Below are 23,722 nucleotides of genomic sequence, written 5' to 3'. Positions count from 1 at the left end.
CTCTTCCTTCTAGCACTTGAAACTCACCTGAGAACCACATTATGCCAAAACGTGACATGTAGGGTGCCATCCACAGTGCTAACTGGTAACTCATCAAGCATGTCTTAAGATACTATCAATCAGGAGGTATTTAGGAAATAGGGTATGTGCGCACGTTGCGTTCTGTGCAGTGCGGAGAAGAACACACCCTTAGAACTGTAAACATTGCGTTTGTCAAAATAAATGCATCCAAAACGCATGCATTTTTGATGCATTTTGCATGCGTTTTGCATGCATTCTGCATGCATTTTGGATGCATTTTTTGCAGTGCAGTCCCACGGCAATTGAGCTCTGCTACATGCCCCTGACAGCAGACAGAGTCGCGCGATGAGAATGAACTCGGATGAACTTCACCCGACTTCATTGTCATACCGCAGCTCTGTCAGTGTCGCATCCTGATTAGCTGTCACCCGTAAAGGACTCACCGGTGACCACAAATTCCGTGAGTGACTGAAGTGAGCAACGCGATCAGCACTGCCGTCACTCAGGTTACCCGAAGCCAGCTGGAGTCCTCCACCCGAGACCGCAACTCACCTGTGACGTCATCACTGATCGTGCAGCTCACTTCAGTCACTCGGGCGATTTGCTGTCACAGTTGGAGGATCCAGCGATGGCCGCGGGTAACCTGAGTGACGTCATCGCTGATCACGCGGCTCACTTCAATGGCTGTGTGGAGCTGACAGAGAGCGGTCTGGTCTGTGACCTCTCCTGTCAGCTTCATGTAGCAGAGCTGAGAGCATCGTGGGACATCGTGTGGATTACGCCGGACCTGGATGGGTATTTGGGGGTTAATAAAGTGGTGAAAGAGGGTTGTTTTTTGTGTCTTTTATTTCAAATAAAGGATTTTTTCAGGTGTATGTGTTTATTTTCTTTAACTAACAGGTTAATCATGGAAGGTATCTCGGGGAGACGCCTGCCATGATTAACCTAGGTCTTAATGGCATCTATGGGCTGCTGCCATTAACTCCTTATTACCTCGATTACCACCGCAACAGGGCAATTCGGGATGAGCCGGGTAGAGTCCTGGGACTGTCGCATCTAATGGATGCGGCAATTCCGGGCGGCTGCTGGCTGACATTATTAGGCTGGCGGGCTCCCCATAATCTGGAGCTCCCCATCCTGAGAATACCAGTCTTCAGCCGTGTGGCTTTACCCTGGCTGGTATCAAAATTGGGGGGAACCGCACGTCGTTTTTTTAAAATTATTTATTTATTTATTTTACTGCACGATATAGACCCACCCACTGGCAGCTGTGATTGGTTGCAGTCAGACATGCCCCCACACTGAGTGACAGCTGTCTCACTGCAACCAATCATAGGCGCCGGTGGGCGGGGAAAGCAGGGAATACAAGATTGAATAATGAGCGGCCGGCATTTTCAAAAGAGGAAAAGCCGCCGAAGCTTTGTGACAGCTGTGCAGCGCCGCGCTGGTGATCGGGGATCGGTGAGTATGAGAGAGGGGGAGAGACTGACCGACGGACAGAGAGAGGGACAGACAGAGAGAGAGAGAGACCACCGGACAGAGAGAGACAGACAAAGCGAGCAACTGACAGAGAAAGAGACCGACCGACAGACAGAGGGAGATTGACCGACATCCACAGACAGAGATTGACCGACATCCACAGAGAGACTGAAAAGACCTGCGTTTTGCTTATCAAAAAAGCATGCGGAACGCAACAAAAATGCAGTCCAAGTGCATTTTGGTTGGGTTTTGACCCACAAAATTGATTTCAATGGGTGGAGAACACAGCTACAACGCACAAAAGAAGTAACATGCTGCTTTTTTTTCCACAGCGATTTTTGGCATCCAAAACGCTGCAGTTAAAAACACAGCATGCGCATTGAATTTTCGGACCTCTCATAGACTTTGCTGGGGAAGCAGAACCCATGCAATTTGGTACTGAAACGCTACAGTTCAAAACGCAGCGTTAACACGGGAAAAAATGCAACGTGCGCACATAGCCATATAGTTGATGTATGAAACACTATCAGTGTTCAATCCCTAGTACTAAGCCTAGAAGAATAACACCATGATAAGGACCTCTCACATGGGAATCTGTCCTGGTGACTATTCTGAAGTGACACGAAGTGTTATCCTCTGGATATGAGAGTACATCAGGTTTACTGTGCAATGGAGAAACCAAAATGCATAAAAATATCATTATTCACTGGAAAATTCACAGGACAATCACTTTATTAGAGATTGTTAAAGGGGATGTCCAGGCTAAAAGAAAACTTCCCCAGGAGGTTAGAGCTGTAAATAAAAATAACAGAATAAATTACTGTTATCTATGGGTACCCAACTGGATCTAGCACCGGCTGCTTTGTGGTCTGTGCTGACACAGGAATAAGAGCTGTTACATGTCCACTAGCAGCACGACTGCTGCAGCGGTCAGAAGACTTGAGCTGCGCATGATTCCTTTGTAATTTTCTTAACAGCCCCGAGCCTCTGGAGAACTTTCCATTTTGCCTGCACAACCTCTGTAAGGGATTCAGAATGGACCAATCCTCTATCTGTGTTCAGTAGAAAGCAGCATTGGTGATTAGCCTGGGTATCAAGCGGTATTTACACCAGATGAAATAAGTTATTAAACACGTCACCAATTTTCTAAGTAAATATATTTCTTAAGGTGTTATTAATATGAATTTCTCACCAGATGTCGGTAAGAAACCATCCAATCCAACCAGGCATAGAAATCAAGCCATAGATGTCCATACATTAAGTTATGTATAATAATGAGAAATGACACAAGGAAAAAGTATTGAACATGTGAAGAAAGAGAGGTGTAAAAAGCCATGCAAAGTCTTGACAGAAGAGGAAATCTTTTACTAATCTGAAAGCAATCCTACCACTTATTGAAAAATAGTATCAGCTAGTTCAACTGCTGGCCTATAAAAAGTGTCTCATTAACAAGGTGCCACACAAGAAATATCTCATGATGGGTAAAGCCAGTGAGCTGTCTCAAGACCTTCACAACCTTATTGTAACAAAACTTATTGATGTCATTGGTTACAGAAGAATGTCTAAATTACTGAAGTTCCAGTTAGCACTGTTAGGGCCATAATCCAGAAGTGGAAGAAACATTATTTCACTTTAAACCGGCAATGAATAGTAAGATTTCAGACAGAGAAGTGAAAAGAATTATCAGAAGAGTTGTCCAAGAGCCAAGTACCACCTGTGGAGAGCTACAGAAAGACTTGGAATCAGCAGGGACAATTGTTTCAAAGAAAACAAGTAATGCACTCAACCATGAAGGCCTGGATGCAGACTCACCACTCAGGACTCCATTGCTGAACAAAAAGCATATGCAGGCACGTTTAAAGTTTGCTCAACTACATTTAGAGAAGACTGTGAAATACTGGGAGAATATAGACTAAACTCTTTGTATACCATAATTGGCACTGCATATCACTCAAAAAACATCATACTAACAGTGAACTTTAGAGGTGAGAATATCACGGTTTGGGGCTGTTTTTCAGTATATGGCAATGGCAAAGATGAATAGACAAATTTACGGAGACAGTCCTGTTGAAAATCTGCTGCCATCTACCAGGATGATGAAGATGAAATGAGGGTGGACATTTCAGCAAGACAATGATGCCAAACACACAGCCAATGAAAATCTCAATTGGTTTCAGAGAAAGAACATAAGGCTGCTAGAATGACCCAGCCAATCACCTGACCTGAATCCATTACATTTATGGAAGGAACTGAAACTCAGCATTCATACAACGAGCTCACAGGACCTTAAGAATTTGAAGTGTTTGTGGAAGAATCTTCGAAAATCACACCTGAGCAATGTATGCAACTAATTTCACCACCCATGAGGCGTCTTGAAGCTGTCAACACCAACAAAAACTTTTGTATTAAGTAAATTTCAGTAAGTATGTTCAATACCTTTTCCTGTGTAATCTCTCATTATTACACATCACTAACTACTGATAGATTTCCGCTTGTGTCAAGACTTTGCATGGCTTTTTGCACCTCTTTCTTCACATGTTCAATATTTTTTCCCTTTGTCATTCCCCATTATTACACATAACTTAATTTATGAAGATCTATGGTTTGATTTCTTTGCCTGTGTTTATTGGATGGATTGTTGCCGAGTTCTGATGAGAAATCCATATCAAAAGTACCTTTAAAAATATAATTACTTAGAAAATTGGTGGTGACGCGTTCAATACTTATTTCACCCACTGTGCATGGTGCCCATTATTCACAAGCTTTGAAATTACTTTATTTCTCAGTCATCTGTTTCTATATGTACAATATATACAGTATACAGTATATACTGTATATGTGCATATATATATATATATATATATATATATAGATATATATATATATATATCTATATATATATATATATATATATATATATATATATAGATATACAGTACAGACCAATATTTTGGACACACCTCATTCAAAGAGTTTTCTTTATTTTCATGACTCTGAAAATTGTAGATTCACAATGAAGGCATCAAAACTATGAATTGACACATGTGGAATGAAATACTTAACAAAAAAAGTGTGAAACAACTGAAAATATGTCTTATATTCTAGGTTAAGTAGCCACCTTTTGCTTTGATTACATTCTTGGCATTCTCTTGATGAGCTTCAAGAGGTAGTCACCGGAAATGGTTTTCACTTCACAGGTGTGCCCTGTCAGGTTTAATAAGTGGGATTTCTTGCCTTATAAACGGGGTTGGGCCCATCAGTTGTGTTGTGCAGAAGTCTGGTGGATACACCTCTGATAGTCCTACTGAATAGACTGTTAGAATTTGTATTATGGCAAGAAAAAAGCAGCTAAGTAAAAAAAAAACGAGTAGCCATCATTACTTTAAGAAATGAAGGTCAGTCAGTTCGAAAAATTGGGAAAACTTTGAAAGTGCCCCCAAGTGCAGTGGCAAAAACCATCAAATGCTACAAAGAAAATGGCTCACATGAGGACCGCCCCAGGAAAGGAAGACCAAGAGTCACCTCTGCTGCGGAGGATAAGTTTATCCGAGTCACCAGCCTTAGAAATCGCAGGTTCACAGCAGCTCAGATTAGATACCAGGTCAATGCTACACAGAGTTCTAGCAGCAGACATATCTCTAGAACAACTGTTAAGAGGAGACTTTGTGCAGCAGGCCTTCATGGTAAAATAGCTGCTAGGAAACCACTGCTAAGGACAGGCAACAAGCAGAAGAAATTTGTTTAGGCTAAAGAACACAAGGAATGGACATTATACCAGTGGAAATCTGTGCTTTGGTCTGATGAGTCCAAATTTGAGATCTTTGGACCCAACCACTGTGTCTTTGTGTGACGCAGAAAAGGTGAACGGATGGACTCTACATGCCTAGTTCCCACCGTGAAGCATGGAGGAGGAGTTGTGATGGTGTGGGGGTGCTTTGCTGGTGACACTGTTGGGCATTTATTCAAAATTGAAGGCATACTGAACAAGCATGGCTACCACAGCATCTTGCAGCGGCATGCTATTCCATCCGGTTTGCGTTTAATTGGACCATCATTTATTTTTCAACAGGACAATGACCCCAAACACACCTCCAGGCTGTGTAAGGGCTATTTGACTAAAAAGGAGAGAGATGGGGTGCTATGCCAGATGACCTGGCCTCCAAAGTCACCAGACCTGAACCCAATTGAGCTGGTTTGGGGTGAGCTGGACCGCAGAGTGAAGGAAAAAGGGCCAACAAGTGCTAAGCATCTCTGGGAACTCCTTCAAGACTGTTGGAAGACCATTTCCAGTGATTACCTCTTGAAGCTCATCAAGAGAATGCCAAGAGTGTGCAAAGCAGTAATCAAAGCAAAAGGTGGCTACTTTGAAGAACCTACAGTAGAATATAAGACATATTATCAGTTGTTGCACACTTTTTTGTTAAGTATTTCATTCTACATGTGTTCAGAGTCATGAAAATAAAGAAAACTCTTTGAATGAGAAGGTGTTTCCAAACTTTTGGTCTGTACTGTGTGTATATATATATATATATATATATATATATATATATATATTTAATGATAAGTTCTATACTTATATAATTTTCCTCCTAATATGCATGTTTTGTAGGAAGATGTTTTTGAAGGAACTTTACCTATTATCAAGTCGTGTGTGGATGGATACAATGTGTGCATTCTGGCCTATGGACAGACAGGTTCAGGAAAGACCTATACCATGATGGGAACGGAGCAAAAACCAGGCGTAAACATAAGGTGACAAACATTTCTGCACATATTTTATATGTAGACATATAAGCTTTGTAAGAATAACCAGTTGTCAACTCCGAATGAAAGCCCCATAAATGAAATGACCACATACCTTCACGTTTTGTAGAAAAGTAGATGATCACGGCCAATTCCTGTGGAAGCTGAGTCGTGTCAATTTTTGTTATTATCAGTGATTTATTTGGATGATGTTAGAATATACTGTTCACATTGTAATACCTTTATGGCTGCCGGGCTTAAATACTGAATGGTAATGTTCTCCTGGGAGTTCCTATTTACAGCATATACAGTTGTATACAAGAAGCATAATGTAACTGGAAAAATATGTAGCATAATATAGTTAGAAGAAAAGAGAATAAGTGTTATACAGAGTAAAATGTGTAATTAAAAGACATTAAATCATAACAATCCATTTCTGATTTGGACTACAAGATGCACCTTGGTTTTAGAGGAGGAAAATAGGGGGAAAAAATTGATGCCCCCCAACCCCAGAAAAGTCAGTACACCCCCCACATTTGTGTAAATATTTTATTATATCTTATGGGACAACACTGAGGATATGATATATTGATACAATGTAAAGTAGTCAGTGTACAGCTTGTGTGACACCCTGACAAAATCAGGGTGTCACAGAAGACTGCACCCCTCTTCCAGGCGCAAGATTCTCTCCTCTTTGGTCCTCAATCACAATCCCAACACTGGTACACAACACCAGCCATCAAAACCCTAGTCACCCCCCATGACAATAGGGACACACCAGTGGATGGTGACGCCCACCTAGGGGTTCTGGGGTCTGATGGGAGGGGCCAGTTTCAGTCAGAAAGTGACAGTTGAGAGAGGCATTGACAGTTGAGTTGAGTGAGGGACGGTGAACAGAGTGGTCAGGAGTTGGAGCTCCTGAGCTACCGGACGACTGGACAACTGACTAGGTGGCAGTTGGTAGACAGGGCCACAGGCGATGGAGATCCGGTCGCGGGAATCCTTAAGTGGAGCGGGGCACGGTCGTAGTGCGCCGGTACCGACAGCAGGAATCCGGTCCGGAGCCGTGCACAGGCAGGGTACTTGCACCCTAGGGCGAGGAGCAGCTTTAAGCCCCTTACCAATTAACGAGCCGGGGACAAGATTTCAAGTCTCGTCCCACAGGAGGCCCAGATAGAGCGAGACGGAAGCCCAACGAGTGGGATAGGGCTCTGCAATTGCCTGCTAGTTCTCGCGGGCCACAGCTCCCAAAAGACAGTAACACCGGGAGTGGACTTCCCGTTTCACACGGAATGGTTACAGTAAAAGACTTAAATACAAAGTGCAGGTGGAAGGGCTCCTGTTCTGCAATACCGGGGTGTGGGATCCGAACACCCCCCCTCCAGAGGCTACCGGCTGCTGGTGATTTGGTTTACCATCTGGACTCTGTGTCAAGTTATTTCAGAACTGTGAGTACACCGGTACCATCCGGTCCAACCCTGCAGACTGCACTCTGTCACACCATTCCACCTGTACCGCGGTCCCGGGATAACACCTCCCCTACCCGTGGAGGGAATAACATCCAGCTGCCCCACTCTATCAACCCTGGGTACCACCTCCAGCGGCAGTGCCATCGAAATCACCACATACCATGGGTGGCGTCACTGACAAACCTCCCCTATATATATAATACCTCTTTTTCACTTGCGGGCGACAGACGGGTGCTCTGGCCTGGGTCCGGCTTCCCCTCGAGCCACCGCAACGACCCCGGATCCGAGCGTCTCGAGCAGCCTGACGCGGTCTGTCTCCCTGCCCGCAGCACTTGTATAATGTCTAAACCTCTGTCAACAAAAAAACAGTACACCCCTAAATGTCAAAAAGGTACATTGTGCCCAAATAGCCATTTTCTCTCCCCGCTCTCATGTGTAAAGGTGAGCGAACCTACCAAGGATCAGATCGGTTCAGGATCGCCAAACCCGCCTGAGATCGGCGATCCTAGCTGAACCCATTAAATTCAATGGGAAGCAAAAGTAATGTGTTGTAAAATGGTGTTGGGGGCTGTAAAAGAAAGAAAATAAAACAGGGTGAAAGCAGTACATACTTACCGAGTTTCGCCGCGGCTGCAGCGTTCCTTCCGGGTCCGTTAATTACATATCTGGTCAAAATTGTTGGTATCCCTCATTTAATGAAAGAAAAACCCACAATGGTCACAGAAATAACTTGAATCTGACAAAAGTAATAATAAATTAAAAAAAAATCTATCAAAATTAACAAATTAAAGTCAGACATAGATTTTCAACCATGCTTTCACAGAATTAAAAAAAAATAAATAAATAAATAAAACTCATGAAATAGACCTGGACTGAAATGATTGTACCCCTGAAAATAATGTGCCGAAAGGGACATGTTAAATCAAGGTGTGTCCACTAATTAGCATCACATGTGTCTACAATCTTGTAATCAGTCAGTGGACCTGTATATATGGCTACAGATACGCACTGTGCTGTTTGGTGACATGGTGTGTACCTCACTCACCATGGACCAAAGGAAGGGAAGGAAAGAGTTGTCTGAGGAGATTTGAAAGAAAATTATAGACAAGCATGTTAAAGGTAAAGGTTATAAGACTATCTCTAAGCAGCTTGATGCTCCTGTGACTACAGTTGCACATATTATTCTGAAATTTAAGATCCATGGGACTGTAGTCAACCTCCCTTGACGTGGCTGCAGGAGGAAAATTGATGACACAGCAAAGAGACGAATAGTACGAATAGTAGCAAAGGAGCCCAGAAAAACATCTAAAGAGAGTAAAGGTGAACTTGAAGCTCAAAAAACATCAGTGTCAGATCGCACCACCCGTCGTTGTTTGAGCCAAAGTGGACTTCATGGGAGATGACCAAGGAGGACACCATTGTTAAAAAAAATCATAAAAAAGCCAAACTGTAATTTGCCAAACTACATGTTGACAAGCCACATAGCTTCTGAGAGAATATCCTATGGACAGATGAGACAAAAATGGAACTTTCTGGCAAGGCACGTCAGCTCTGTGTTCACAGACGGAAAAAGAGGCATATCAAGAAATGAACACTGTCCCTACTGTGTAACATGGAGGAGGCTCTGTTATGTTCTGGGGCATCTGGCATAGGGTGTCTTGAATCTGTGCAGGGTACAATGAAATCTCAAAACTATCAAGTGATTCTAGAGACAAATATGCTGCCCAGTGTCAGAAAGCTTGGTCTCTGTCGCAGGTGATGGTTCTTGCAGCAGGATAATGACCCAAAACACACAGCTAAAAACAACCAAGAATGGCTAAGAGGAAAAACATTGGACTATTCTGAAGCGGCCTTCTATGAGCACTGACCTAAATCCAAGTGAGCATCTTTGTAAAGAGCTGAAACATGCCGTCTGGAAAAGGCAACCTTCAAACACGAGACAACTGGAGCAGTTTGCTCTTGAGAAGTGGCCAAAATACCTGTCGAGAGGTGCAGAAGTTTCACTGACAGTTACAGGAATAGTTTGGTTGCAGTGATTGCCTCAAAAGATTGTGCAACAAAATATTAAGTTAAGGGACCATCATTTCTGTCCAGGCCTATTTCATGACTTTAATTTTGTGGTAGCAGAAAAGCAATGTCTGACTTTCATTTGTTAATTTTCATAGAATTTTTATTTAATATTCCTTTTGTCAGATTCAAGCTATTTCTGTGACCATTGTGGGTTTTTTTTTTCATTAAACGAGGGGTACCAACAATTGTGAGCACATGTTTATACCTCATACATATTCACTACTGCTTTCCTCTTCGACCGGTGTTTTTGATTGGCTGCCGTTGGACCACACCCTACCCTCTGAGACAGCGTCTGTGATTGGTTGGAATCACAAATGCTGTCTGTTTTGCTTATAATGGTGTAAAATAAATGATAAAAAAAAAATGTTGTAGAGTCCCCCCTGTATTGTTACCAGCACAGATAAAGCCATAGCTAAAGGCTGCAGCCCCCAGCCATGCACTTATTGTGACTGTGTATCAAAATAAGAGGAACCACATGCATGTTTTTGTTGGTTTTTTTCATTATTAAAATAAATAAATAATTTTAAAAAACTGGCATGTGGTCCCCCCACTTTTGATACCCAGCCAAGATAAAGCCCAACAGCTTGGGACTGGTATTTTCAGGCTGGTTAGACCCTGGTTATTGGGCCCACCAGCCTGCAGATACCCAGAATTGCCGCATCCATTAGATGCGACGATCCTGGCATTTTACCCACCTTATCCCAATTGACCTGGTGCGGTGGAAATTGGGGTAATAAGAGGTTAATGCCCTGGATTACTGATGGGTAGGGGTCTATGAGACCTCGCACCACTAATCCTTTAAGTAAAAAGAAATAAACACAAACACATAGACAAATCCTTTATTTAAAAAGTAAAATAAACACCCTCTTTCACCAATTTATTAACCCCCAAAACACCTAGCGCCGATGTAATCTACCTTATGATTCCAGCTGCAGCAATCAGCTATGATGTCACTCGGGTTAGTTGCAGTCACAGCTGGAGGTTCCCACGGCCCTCCACCTGTGACCGCAAGTAACCTGACCTCAGGGGACTTCAATGAACTCAGTGATCTCACATTAGAGGGTCCCTTGAGGTCAGGTTACTTGCGGTCACAAGTGGAGGGTCGTGGGAACCTCCCACTGTGACTGCAACTAACCTAAGTAATGTCACCGCAGCTCAGCCTCTGCCTCAAGCTCACAGTGGGTGATCATGTTCTATGGCCATTTGCTGTGCCTTCAGATGTAGCAGAGCTGGAATCATCGTACTGTGGATTACGTTCCATCTGGGTGAGTTGGGGGTTAATAAATTGGTGAAAGAGGGCTTTTTTATTTTATTTCAAATAAAGGATTTTTGGGGTATTTGTGTTTATTTCTTTTCACTTACAGATTAGTAATAGGGAGGTTTCATATAACCCCGATTGCCACTGCACCCGGGCAATCAGGGATGCGTCAATCCTGGGTGGCTGCAGGCTGCTATTTTTAGGCAGGGGGACCCAATAACCATGGGTCTCCCAGCCTGAGAATACCAGCCCCCACCTGTCAGGCTTCGTCATAGCTGGGTATTAAAATTGGGTGGGGAGGGGGGGACGCAGGCAGGTTTTTTTTTTTAAATAATTGGAAAAAACTCTGATATGGGATTCTGCTTATTTTGATACACAGGAAAGATAAGTGCACGGCAGAGGGTTGCAGCCTGTAGCCATATGCATTGTGTGCTGGTAATATATAGGAGGACCACACTGCATTTTTTTAATTTTTTTTTTTAATTTTACACAAGCAGTATAACGCTGTCAGAAAGGGTGGGGGGGCGGTCTGACTGAAGCCAATCAGAGACGCCGGTGTGCAGGGAAAGAAGTGAAAATGTATGAGGGATAATTATTGGCTCCAGAAGTAGCGCAGCAGCGGGGAGACTCGGTAAGGATACACTGCTTTAACCCTTTTGCTTCCTTTTTTTACAGTGGCCAATCACAGCCATGCAATACTTGAGATGGTTGTGATGGGCAGGGAGAGGATGGTTTTTGACTTAACACCAATGTTTATAACAAGAATAGAGAAAGAAACTGCTAATAGACCGAAAAACTAATTTCTCTAAAAACAATTTTTACTTATAAACGTTAAAATTGGTTGATTCAAGCCATATCTCAAACTATCATATATAGCTATATCGGTCAGTGAGCACACAACAGGTCGTGCAGTGCTGGATAACCTCTGATGGGGATATTTATTCGAAAAGGTGAGGGATAGCCCGAGGTGATATTGCTTAATGGTTTCAGGGATAACAATGGAAGATCAAGGTGAGGGCCAGGCTGCAAATCCCTAGTCTCGCTCCTTCCTGGCCGCGGAGGTTAATACAACCTAAGGTTCTGGGCGCCCTCGCTCAATGTCGGCTATCCCTAGTAATCCCTATACCTGACTGTGTGCCATTAATTGACCCAAAGCCCAAGGGGGTGTAAATTAGTGCTGAGGTCAGAGTGGTTCAGTCACACGATGTGCATAGTCAGTACACTAATTTGTATTAGGTGTTACTGTTGGTCATAAACACAATTCCCAATCGGAATGTTTATAGACATATTCCCCTTCAGAGTTAAATGAAAAAAAGGGGAGGGGTTCTAGAAGTAGTTATTTAGAACTGCTACTCAGTGCAATAAACCAACAAATTATTCATGGACCCGTACTTAATTAAGTCCCAGTTAGGTAAACTTTTCTTGCTGGAGAGTAAACTCCCAGAAGAATCTCGACACATTTCCCCCACTTTAGAGGATGGTTTTTGCCATCCGTACATTTACCTATCCTTGGCAAGATCATCGACTTTTGTCGTAAATGTTCAGATGTCCGATCCTGATCCGATCTGGCCAAAGATCTTATGATTTTAACATTTTCTGATCTTCACCAGTCAGGATCACTCATCTCTAGTCATGGGACTAATTAGTGTTACAAGGTCATCATGTGTGAATTGGGAGGAGGTGTATTAAATTTGGTGTTATCGCTCACACACTCTCTCATACTGGTCACTGAAAGTTCAACATGGCACCTCATGGGAAAGAATTCTTTGAGATTCTGAAAAATGAATTGTTGCTGTACATATGGCCTAAGCTATAAGAAGTTTGCCAACACCCTGAAACTGAATTTCAGCAAGGTGGCCAAGACCATACAGCGGTTTAACAAGACAGGATCCACTCAGAACAGGCCTTGCTATGGTGGAGCAAGTTGAATGCATGTCATGAGCTTCATTTCCAGAGATCGACTTTTCAAAATAAACATATGAGTGCTGTAAGCATTGCTGCAGAGGTTAAAGGGGTGGGTGATCAGCATGTCAGTGCTCAGACCATATGCCGCACACTGCATCACAGTGGTCTGCAGAAGGAAACCTCTTTTAAAGGTGATGCACAAGAAAGCCTGCAGTTTGCTGAAGATAAGCAGACTAAGGACATGGAATAAATGTCACATGGATCCGTTAATGGATTGAGAGATAGCCATCAATTTTTCATTTGGAAAGGATCCGTTTTTTCTTACTGGATCAGTTTCAAATGGAAGATAAATGGCAATCCATTAACAAATTTGTTTTCCATAGACTCCCATGTTAAAAAAAACAAAACAGATCCTGCAAAACTCAATCTTTTAAAAACGGACAAGAAAGTTGTGTTTGCACAATATTTGTACCAATGGATTGCTGCTGGATCTGTTCTAAAGAATGATTGCTGGACATGTAAACTTAGCCTAAGTGATACATCGCTGGAATCAGGGTCTCTACCCCTAGATCATGCTGTTCTCAGATGGGGTAGCAAAAACCTGCTGACAGATTCCCTTTAAAAATTGCACAGGATTAGAAAAAATTGCTGCCATCTTCTATAAAGATTGCCAATACTGACCTCAGGTTATATGCAGTAATTCAGACAAGTTCTGTTCCCTTAGGACAGGTGTGGTGTTATTTTTGGAAGAAGGCTGCTTTGTTTGTCCAATCCTGGATATATATAGGACAGTACTTTCCACTGTACAGTCCCAAGAGCTAGAAATCACACTTAGTCAGGAATATTTGCATAGGACCACTATGCAAAGCATCACTATGTCTCATAAGAATGCTGTACGTACTACATTCATGACTCTAGCCCAGCACTGCAGATTGTATGACGTTAGATAGATCATTTTAGACACTCAATAACCATTTAGGTCCCTTACAATAGACAACCAGTATATTAAAAGTGCCATAGGATTCATTATCACTGCTGTTGCCAAGAACGCCATCTGCTAATTTATTCCCAGCAGTGTGTTTTCTGAGGTATCACAAGCTCCTTATGCTGCAATTGTTATTCAGGGATACGGCTACACACAGAACAGAATAAAAACAAAAGCTTTAACATGCTAATGCACACTGATTTGCTTTATAGAGTGACATTAATTACGCATTTAGAAGAAAACTAAACCCCACTTCACAGCAGAAAGCATTTTATTGAAGGTCAATGCTGGTTTCCTCCATATTTATTATATGCTGGGAAAAAATGTCACAAAGTACATTAACAGATATCGTTGTACCTTGTTAAAACACTCACAATTCATTTTGCTGTAGCAATTTGTACTGATATGTTCCCTATCCTGGTAAATATGTCCCCCATTCTGGTATATTTTTTCTCAATTCTAGGCTCCTTCCTGGTATATACAGTGCCTACAAGTAGTATTCAACCCCCTGCAGATTTAGCAGGTTTACACATTCGGAATTAACTTGGCATTGTGACTTTTGGACTGTAGATCAGCCTGGAATTGTGAAACTTTTTTTTTTTTTTTAAATTGTGAAAAGTTTATTCAGAGGGTCATTTATTATTCAACCCCTCAAACCACCAGAATTCTGTTTGGTTCCCCTAAAGTATTAAGAAGTATTTCAGGCACAAAGAACAATGAGCTTCACATGTATGGATTAATTATCTCTTTTTTCAGCCTTTTCTGACTAATTAAGACCCTCCCCAAACTTGTGAACAGCACTCATACTTGGTCAACATGGGAAAGACAAAGGAGCATTCCAAGGCCATCAGAGACAAGATCGTGGAGGGTCACAAGGCTGGCAAGGGGTACAAAACCCTTTCCAAGGAGTTGGGCCTACCTGTCTCCACTGTTGGGAGCATCATCCGGAAGTGGAAGGCTTATGGAACTACTGTTAGCCTTCCACGGCCTGGACAGCCTTTGAAAGTTTCCACCCATGCCGAGGCCAGGCTTGTCCGAAGAGTCAAGGCTAACCCAAGAACAACAAGGAAGGAGCTCCGGGAAGATCTCATGACAGTGGGGACATTGGTTTCAGTGAATACCATAAGTAACGTACTCCACCGCAATGGTCTCCGTTCCAGACGAGCCCGTAAGGTACCTTTTACTTTCAAAGCGTCATGTTAAGGCTCGTCTACAGTTTGCTCATGATCACTTGGAGGACTCTGAGACAGACTGGTTCAAGGTTCTCTGGTCTGATGAGACCAAGATCGAGATCTTTGGTGCCAACCACACACGTGACGTTTGCAGACTGGATAGCACTGCATACGACCCCAAGAATACCATCCCTACAGTCAAGCATGGTGGTGGCAGCATCATGCTGTGGGGCTGTTTCTCAGCCAAGGGGCCTGGCCATCTGGTCCGCATCCATGGGAAGATGGATAGCACGGCCTACCTGGAGATTTTGGCCAAGAACCTCCGCTCCTCCATCAAGGATCTTAAGATGGGTCGTCATTTCATCTTCCAACAAGACAACGACCCAAAGCACACAGCCAAGAAAACCAAGGCCTGGTTCAAGAGGGAAAAAATCAAGGTGTTGCAGTGGCCTAGTCAGTCTCCTGACCTTAACCCAATTGAAAACTTGTGGAAGGAGCTCAAGATTGAAGTCCACATGAGACACCCAAAGAACCTAGATAATTTGGAGAAGATCTGCATGGAGGAGTGGGCCAAGATAACTCCAGAGACCTGTGCCGGCCTGATCAGGTCTTATAAAAGACGATTATTAGCTGTAATTGCAAACAAGGGTTATTCCACAAAATATTAAACCTAGGGGTTGAATAATAATTGACCCACACTTTTGTTGTTGAAAATTTATTAAAATTTAACTGAGCAACATAACTTGTTGGTTTGTAAGATTTATGCATCTGTTAATAAATACTGCTCTTGTTTGAAGTTTGCAGGCTCTAACTTATTTGCATCTTATAAAACCTGCTAAATCTGCAGGGGGTTGAAGACTACTTGTAGGCACTGTATGTCCCCATCATGGTATATGTGTCCTCCATCCTGATATATATGTCCCCCATCTAGGTATATGTCTCCTATCATGGTATATATGTCTCTCATCCTAGGCCCCATCCTGGTATGTATATGTCCCATCCTATGCCCAATCCTGGAATATATGTTCCCCATCCTTTTTGATATGTCCCCCATCCTGGTACATATGTCCTCATCCTTGGCCCATCCTGGAATATATGTTCCCCATCCTAGTATATATATTCCCTATCCTGGTATGTATGTTCTGATCCTAACTCCATCCTGTTATGTGTGTCCCCATCCTGGGCTGATCGTAGTATATAAGTCCCCATCCTGGGCCCATCTTGTTATATATGTCTCCATCCTGGTATATATGTCCCCTTCCTTGTATGTACAGTGGTGTGAAAAGTGTTTGTCCCCCTCCTGATATTTATTCTTTTGCATGTTTATCACACTTAAATGTTTCAGCACATCACCAAATAAATTTAAATATTAGACAAAGATAACACAAGTAAACACAAAATGCAGTTTATAAATGGATATCTTTATTATTAAGGGAAAATGAAATTCAAAACTAGAGGGCCTTGTGTGAAAAAGTGAATCCCCCCCCTTAAAACATAAGTTGATTGTGGTGAGTTCAATTTCCCTAGCCACACCCAGGCCTGATTACTGCCACACCTGTTCCCAATCACTGAAATCACTTACCGTATTTTTCGGACTATAAGACACACTTTTTTTCCCCCAAATGTTGGGGGAAAGTGGGGGGTGCGTCTTATAGTCTGAATGTAGGGCTATGGGAAGTGAGGGTGCTGCGGTGGAGCGGGTCATCGGCGGCATGCGCAGGCTGTAGCAGCACCTGCCATGACCACGTGGGCCCGCTCATTTCATATGCACGCCCATCCTCCCACCCATCATCTCTCGGCGCTGAAGATGAAGCCAGCGCTGACAGGTGGGCAGGGTGATGGGCGGGGGGTGCACGCATAGTAAACAACCAGCCTGCATGATCACCCCTGGCAACCCCGGATCATGTGCGGCTGTATTCACTGCCCCCCTGCGCATCATCAGTGCGGGGGGCAGTGAATAAGTATACTCACCATGCCCCTGCAGCATCGCGATGTCCTCCTGTCTGCCGGCCAGATGATCTGTGTAGAGAGCAGTGAGCACAGGGATGACATCATTCCTGTGCGCACCGCTAGTCTCGACACACATCAGCGAGCTGGCAGAAAGGAGAACATCCTGATGCTGCAGGGGAACGGCTTCACACAGGTCAGCGGCGCTGCTGCTGACACAGAGAGGAAGATGATCGATGCTGCAGGGAGTGAGGAAAGGTGAGTATAAACATTTATTTTTTTTCTGTGTCATAGGATACAGGATATATAGCAGGATGGGGGTATATAGCAGGATGAGGGCATATACCAGGATGGTGGTATATACCGGGATGGGGGTATATAGCAGGATGGGGGCATATAGCAGGATGAGGGCATATACCAGGATGGGGGTATATTATGAGCAGGATGGGGGTATATAGCAGGATGGGGGTATATTATGAGCAGGATGGGGGTATATAGCAGGATGGGGTATATAGCAGGAATAAGGAATATACTAGGATGGGGGTATGTTAGCAGGATGGGGGTATATAGCAGGATGGGGGTATATTATGAGCAGGATGGGGGTACATAGCAGGATGGGGGTATATTATGAGCAGGATGGGGCTATATAGCAGAATGGGGCTGTATAGCAGGATGGGGCTGTATAGCAGGATGGGGCTGTATAGCAAGATGGGGGTATATAGCAGGATGGGGGTATATAGCAGGATGGGGGTATTTAGCAGGATGGGGGTATTTAGCAGGATGGGGTATATAGCAGGATAGGGGTATATAGCAGGATGGGGGCTACACCAGGATGGGGATATTTATCAGGATGGGGGTATTTATCAGGATGGGGGCTATACCAGGATGAGGGACATATATACAAGGATGGGGATCATATACAAGGCAGGAAGATCATTACCAGGATGGGGTACCTTAGCAGAGAATATGGGGACATTACCCCCATAACAGTGTCACCAGCAGATCCTCGCCCCATAACAGTGTGTCATGACCACATTTTTTGCTTAAAATTTCCTATTTTCCTCCTCTAAAACCAGGGTGCGTCTTATGGTCCGCTGCGTCTTATAGTCCGAAAAATACGGTAAATAGGACCTGCCTGACAGACCAAAAGATCGTCAAGAGCTAGACATCATGCTGTGATCCAAATAAATTCAGGAACAAATGAGAAACAAAGTAATTGAGCTCTATCAGTCTGGAAAAGGAAATAAAACCATTTCTAAAGCTTTGGGACTCCAGCGAACTAAAGTGAGAGCCATTATCCACAAATGGTGAAAACATAGAACAGTGGTGAACCTTCCCAGGGGTGGCCAGCTGACCAAAATTAGCTCAAGAGCGCAGTGACGACACATCACAGAGGTCACAAAAGACCCCACAACAACATCCAAAGAACTGCAGGAGTCATTTGCCTCAGTTAATGTCAGTGTTCATGACTCCACCATAAGAAAGAAATTGGGCAAAAATTGCCTGCATGGCAAAGTTCCAAGACAAAAACCACTGCTGAGCAAAAAGAACATAAAGGCTGATCTCAGTTTTGCCAGACAACATCTTGATGATCCTCAAGACTTTTGGGAAAATACTCTGTGGACTCAGGAGACAAAGTCTTAACTTCTAAGATGTATGTCCCATTACATCTCATGTAGAAGTAACACAGCATTTCAGAAAAGGAACATCCTACCAACAGTAAAATATTATGGTGGTTGTGTGATGGCCTGGGGCTGTTTGGCTGCTTCATGACAAAGAAGACTTGCTGTTGTAAATGGAAACATGAATTCTGCTGTTTACAAAAACATCCTGAAAAAGAATATCTGGCCATCTATTTGTGACCTCAAGCTGAAGCGCACTTGGGTAATGCAGAAGGACAATGATCCACCTCTGAATGGCTTAAAAAAAAACAAAATTAAGAGTTTGGAGTGGCCTAGTCAAAGTCCTGACCTTAATCCGATTGAGATGCTGTGGCATGACCTTATAAAGGGGGTTCATGTTTGTAAACGCTCCAATATGGCTGAAATACAACAATTCTGCAAAGGTGTGGGGGCCAAAATTCCTCAACAGCATTGTAAATGATTAATTGCCAGTTATTAACGCTTGATTGCAGTTTTTGCTGCTAAGGGTTGCCCACCTAGTTATTAGGTTCAGGGGGCAATCACTTTTTCACACATGGCCCTGCAGGTTTGGATTTCTTTTCCCCTTAATAATAAAGACCTTCATTTATAAACTACATTTTATGTTTACTTGTGTTATCGTTGTCTAATATGTAAATTTGTTTGGTGATCTGAAACATTTAAGTGTGACAAACATGCAAACGAATAAGAAATCAGGAAGGGAGCAAACACTTTTCCACATCACAGTATGCCCTCTTCTTGGGCCCATCCTGGTATATATGTCCCAATTCTGCACCCATCTTGGTATATATGTACCCAACCTAGGCCCATCCTGGTCTATATGCTCCCATATTGCTATATATGCTCCCCATCCTGGGCCAGATCCTAGTATATATTGTTTCTATCTAGAGCCCATCATGGAATATAAGTCCTTATCCTGGGCTCTCTTTCTGGTATATATAGTCCCTGTTCTGTCTCTAATGCATAAAAAAACAAAAAACAAAAACACAACTCTACTCACCTCCCTTGACTCCCACATTGTACGCCATCCTCTGTAGCCAGCGCGCAGTGGCCAACAGCTTGTATTATAGCGCAGGGACCCCACATGTTTCTGTACTGCAACACATTTCAGCTGGATGTGCACCCTTGGACGCACATTCAGGTCAACCAGATTCATTTATTTTATATTTTGATAGATCAGAGATTTCGGAATGCGGCGATACCAAATATGTGTGTTTTTGTTGTTTTTTTTTATTGGGGCAAAAGAGGTGATTTGAACCTGTGTTTTTTGTTGGTTTTATTTTTACATTTTTAAAAAAGTTTTTTTTTACTGCATTTACTAGTTTCCTTAGGAGACCTGAAGCTGCAATCGTCTGCTCGCTTGTGCTACATAGACAGTTCATCAGCACTGCTCTATATACCAAAAATATGATCTATGAAAGCTGACTGGCGTCAAGTGCACCAAGTATAAGGAAAGATGCAGGCTCAACACGTAAGCCAGCAGCAAAGGCAGGGACACTGACAATGATGTGAATATATATTATCGATCATGAAGGGGTTAAATAGAAACTAAAAATTTGGTATCACTTTAATCACACTGACCTGAAGAATCATACTGCCAGGTTATTTCTACCATACAATGAACACCATAAAAACAAAACCCAATGAACAATGGCAGATTTGCAATGTTTTTTCCCCCATTTCATCCCACTAGAAATTTATATAGTAATTTGAATGGTGTCATTCAAAAATAAATCATCCTGCAAAAAATAAGCCTTCATATGGCTTTGTCAATGGCAAAATAAAAAAAAAGTTAAACCTCTTGGAAGAAAGGAAAAATACCAAAATGTTAATCCAGAAAAAGAATGGCAGCAATGTACGTGCACATTTACTGTATATCACAAAAGCGAATACACAACTCACATTTTTGTAAATATTTTATTTATATCTTTTCAATGGACAACACTGACGATATGACACTTTGATACAATGTAGTGTAGTTAGTGTATAGCTTGTATAACAGTGTAAATTTGATGTGCCCTCTAAATAACTCAACACATATCAATTAATGTGTAAACCACTGGCAACAAAAGTGAGTACACCCCTGAGAGACAGAGAGACAGAGATTTTTCGGCGGTCACAAAAAATGTTCCTTTGGACATTACTTCTGGTGGCCGCACAGACAAATTGAAAAGTCAACCTCTACATATGATGCTGAGCACGTGCACTCAACTTTTTTGGTCAACCACGGCGAGCCCTGTTCTGAATGGCACCTGTCTTGTTAAACTGCTGTATGGTCTTGGCCACCTTGCTACAGCTCAGTTTCAGGGTGTTAGTAATCTTCTTATAACCTAGGCCATCTTTACGTAGAGCAACATTTTTTTTTTCATATACTCACAGAATTCTTTGCCATGAGGTGCTATGTTGACTTCCAGTGACGAGTATAAGAGTGTGTGTGAGCGATAACACCAAAATTATCACACTTGCTCCCTTTTCACACCTGAGACTTGTAACACTACTGAGTCACATGACACCGGGGACTGACAATGGCGAATGTGGCACAAATTGGCTATTTTCACTTAGGGTTTCTACTTACTTTTGTTGCCAGTGGTTCAGACATTATTGGCTATGTTTTGAGATATTTTGAAGGCATACCAAATTTACACTGTTATACAAGCTGTACACGGACTATTTTACATTGTATCAAAGTGTCATATCTTCAGTGTTGTCCCATGAAAAAATATAATAAACATTTACAAAAATGTGAGGGGTGTATTCACTATTGTTGTCAGCGGTTTAGACATTAATGGCACAAATTTACACGGTTATACAAGCTGTATACTGACTACTATAAATTGTATCAAAGTGTCATATCTTCACAATTGTCCCATAAAAAGATATCAAATATTTCCAAACATTTGAGGGGTGTACTCACTTTTGTGAAATACTGTATTTCTTACTCACACATAGATAGTTTTCTTTATAGGAAGTTGGTTTTTATGGTCTCCACTAACAACCAGCTTAATATACAGTAATGTGTAGAGTGGGTACCAGCTTCTGGCTTCCTGTGAACTACCGGATGATGATACATCATCACATATAAGATAACTCCTGGTAGCTCTCGAACTCCTCCCCCTTACCTCTTAGCTCCATCTACCATGTCCCGATCTTTATCCTCACATACAGATATGAGGTAAGACAAATGAGACAGTCAAAAAGAAAATCTCCAGTCCTATGTCACCGATATATTACTGGCAACCATTAGATAACAGCAAAAACTTTCTAATACAACTCTGGCATCAGGGGAAATGTAGACTGCATGAAGGAATCAAGATGGTAGACCCATAAATGGCACTGAAATAGGTCAACACAAAATATACACAAGAGCCTCTACATTATTCTTTAGAGGTGAAGTCTGTGCTACAATGATCACAGTAATTCTGTATCCTCCTGTTGGAGGTAAAAAAAAACGACCATATGATCAACATGTGCATGTGGCCTACTAGCCGCTTCTCCCCGCCTGCTGCCCTGGAGTGACCGGTCTCTCTCTATACACACACCCAGGAAGAGAACTGTGACTCAAGGCAAGCACGCAGGGAGAAGCTGCTGGAGACCCATCTGTCCATCTAGTGTCCCTGACTGCTTTTAAACTATGGTTTGATCTCAAATGCTGCAGTGTTCCAGGGTTATTCATTGCCTGTCTAAGATCATATATCCAGTGTCTGACACTTAGGGGTACTTTGCACGCTGTGACATCTCTACTGCGATAACGTCGGGGTCAAATCGAAAGTGACGCACATCCGGCGACGGTAACAACGTCGCAACGTGTAAAGCCTAGATGCGCCGATAAACGATCGCAAAAGCGTCAAAAATCGGTGATCTGTGTAGCGTCAGTCATTTTCATAATGTCGCACCAATAGGAGATACGATGTTGTTCCTCGTTCCATCGCTGTGTGTGAAGCCGCAGGAGCAAGGAACATCTCCTTACCTGCCTCCACCGGCTATGCGGAAGGAAGGAGGTGGGCAGGATGTTTACGTCCCGCTCATCTCCGCCCCTCTCACTTCTATTGGCCGTCTGCCATGTGACGTCGCTGTGACGCCGCACGACCCGCCTCCTTAGGAAGGAGGCGGGTCGCCGGCCAGAGCGACGTCGCAGGGCAGGTAAGTGCATGTGAAACTGCCGTAGCGATAATGTTCGCTACGGCAGCTATCACAAGATATCGCATGTGCGACGGGGGCGGGTACTATCGTGCTTGGCATCACTAGCCTATGCTAGCGATGCTGCAACGTGCAAAGTACCCCTTAGATCGGGCAGCATGTATCCTCTGTGTCAGGTTCCCTTTAAATGTTTTTTGCGGGGTTTGTTTGTTTTTTTGAAATTAGCTTTTCTACAAACTACGAATGCTCATGTTGTTTCTTGTCACATTAATCAAAGCCCACAGTAATTGTTAGAATCAAAATATCACAATTGTTCTTTGTTCTTGTCAGCCTCTTCAGATCAATTTGGCAGCTGTCTTCACCGAGTGTAGAACTTATAAGAAATAAAGCCAAGACAATCACAAACATAAAAAAGCTGAAGTACGAAATGAAACACTTAAAATGAAATTCAATACTCAATAAAAAAATATTTACCCTCTAAATCTGAACTGTTCTTTAACAGAATCGGTTTATAAAAGAATATCACTTTGGATATGGATAAAAGTGAGAGCATAGTGTCCATTACTGACAATAATATGCAGCAATAGCAGATGGCATGATATGGTGTACTACGCAATAAAACTGAAGGATAATGTCACCATGAAGAACCTTGTAGAAGTTTGAATTCTCCTTTCAGTTTTATTAAAATTTGACAGTTGTGTTATAGTTTAACCTTTGCTTACACAAATTTCTCATATAATAGTCACTCATAGAAAGTGGTACGCTATATGAGCAGTAACCTGTCCCTCAGCGCAGAGAGACAGGACAGACATACCACTGGTGCGACCTGTGCAACCACACAGGGGCCTAAGAGGTAATAGGGCGTCATCCACCTC

General features: G+C 42.7%; 1 protein-coding gene across 1 annotated transcript in view; it reads left to right on the top strand.

Moving 5' to 3' along the window:
- Positions 1 to 23,722, top strand: part of LOC142302393 (uncharacterized) — a 60,591-nt gene that overhangs the window by 1,548 nt on the left and 35,321 nt on the right. The window contains exon 2 of the mRNA XM_075343447.1: positions 6,110 to 6,252. Coding sequence (XP_075199562.1) covers positions 6,110 to 6,252 — 143 coding nt within the window. The remainder of the gene's footprint in view (positions 1 to 6,109; positions 6,253 to 23,722) is intronic.

Source organism: Anomaloglossus baeobatrachus, chromosome 4, assembly GCF_048569485.1.
Source record: "Anomaloglossus baeobatrachus isolate aAnoBae1 chromosome 4, aAnoBae1.hap1, whole genome shotgun sequence".
NCBI classification, from domain to species: Eukaryota; Metazoa; Chordata; class Amphibia; order Anura; family Aromobatidae; genus Anomaloglossus; species Anomaloglossus baeobatrachus.
Note: the sequence above shows the minus strand (reverse complement) of the source record. Positions and strands in the feature narration are given on the sequence as shown.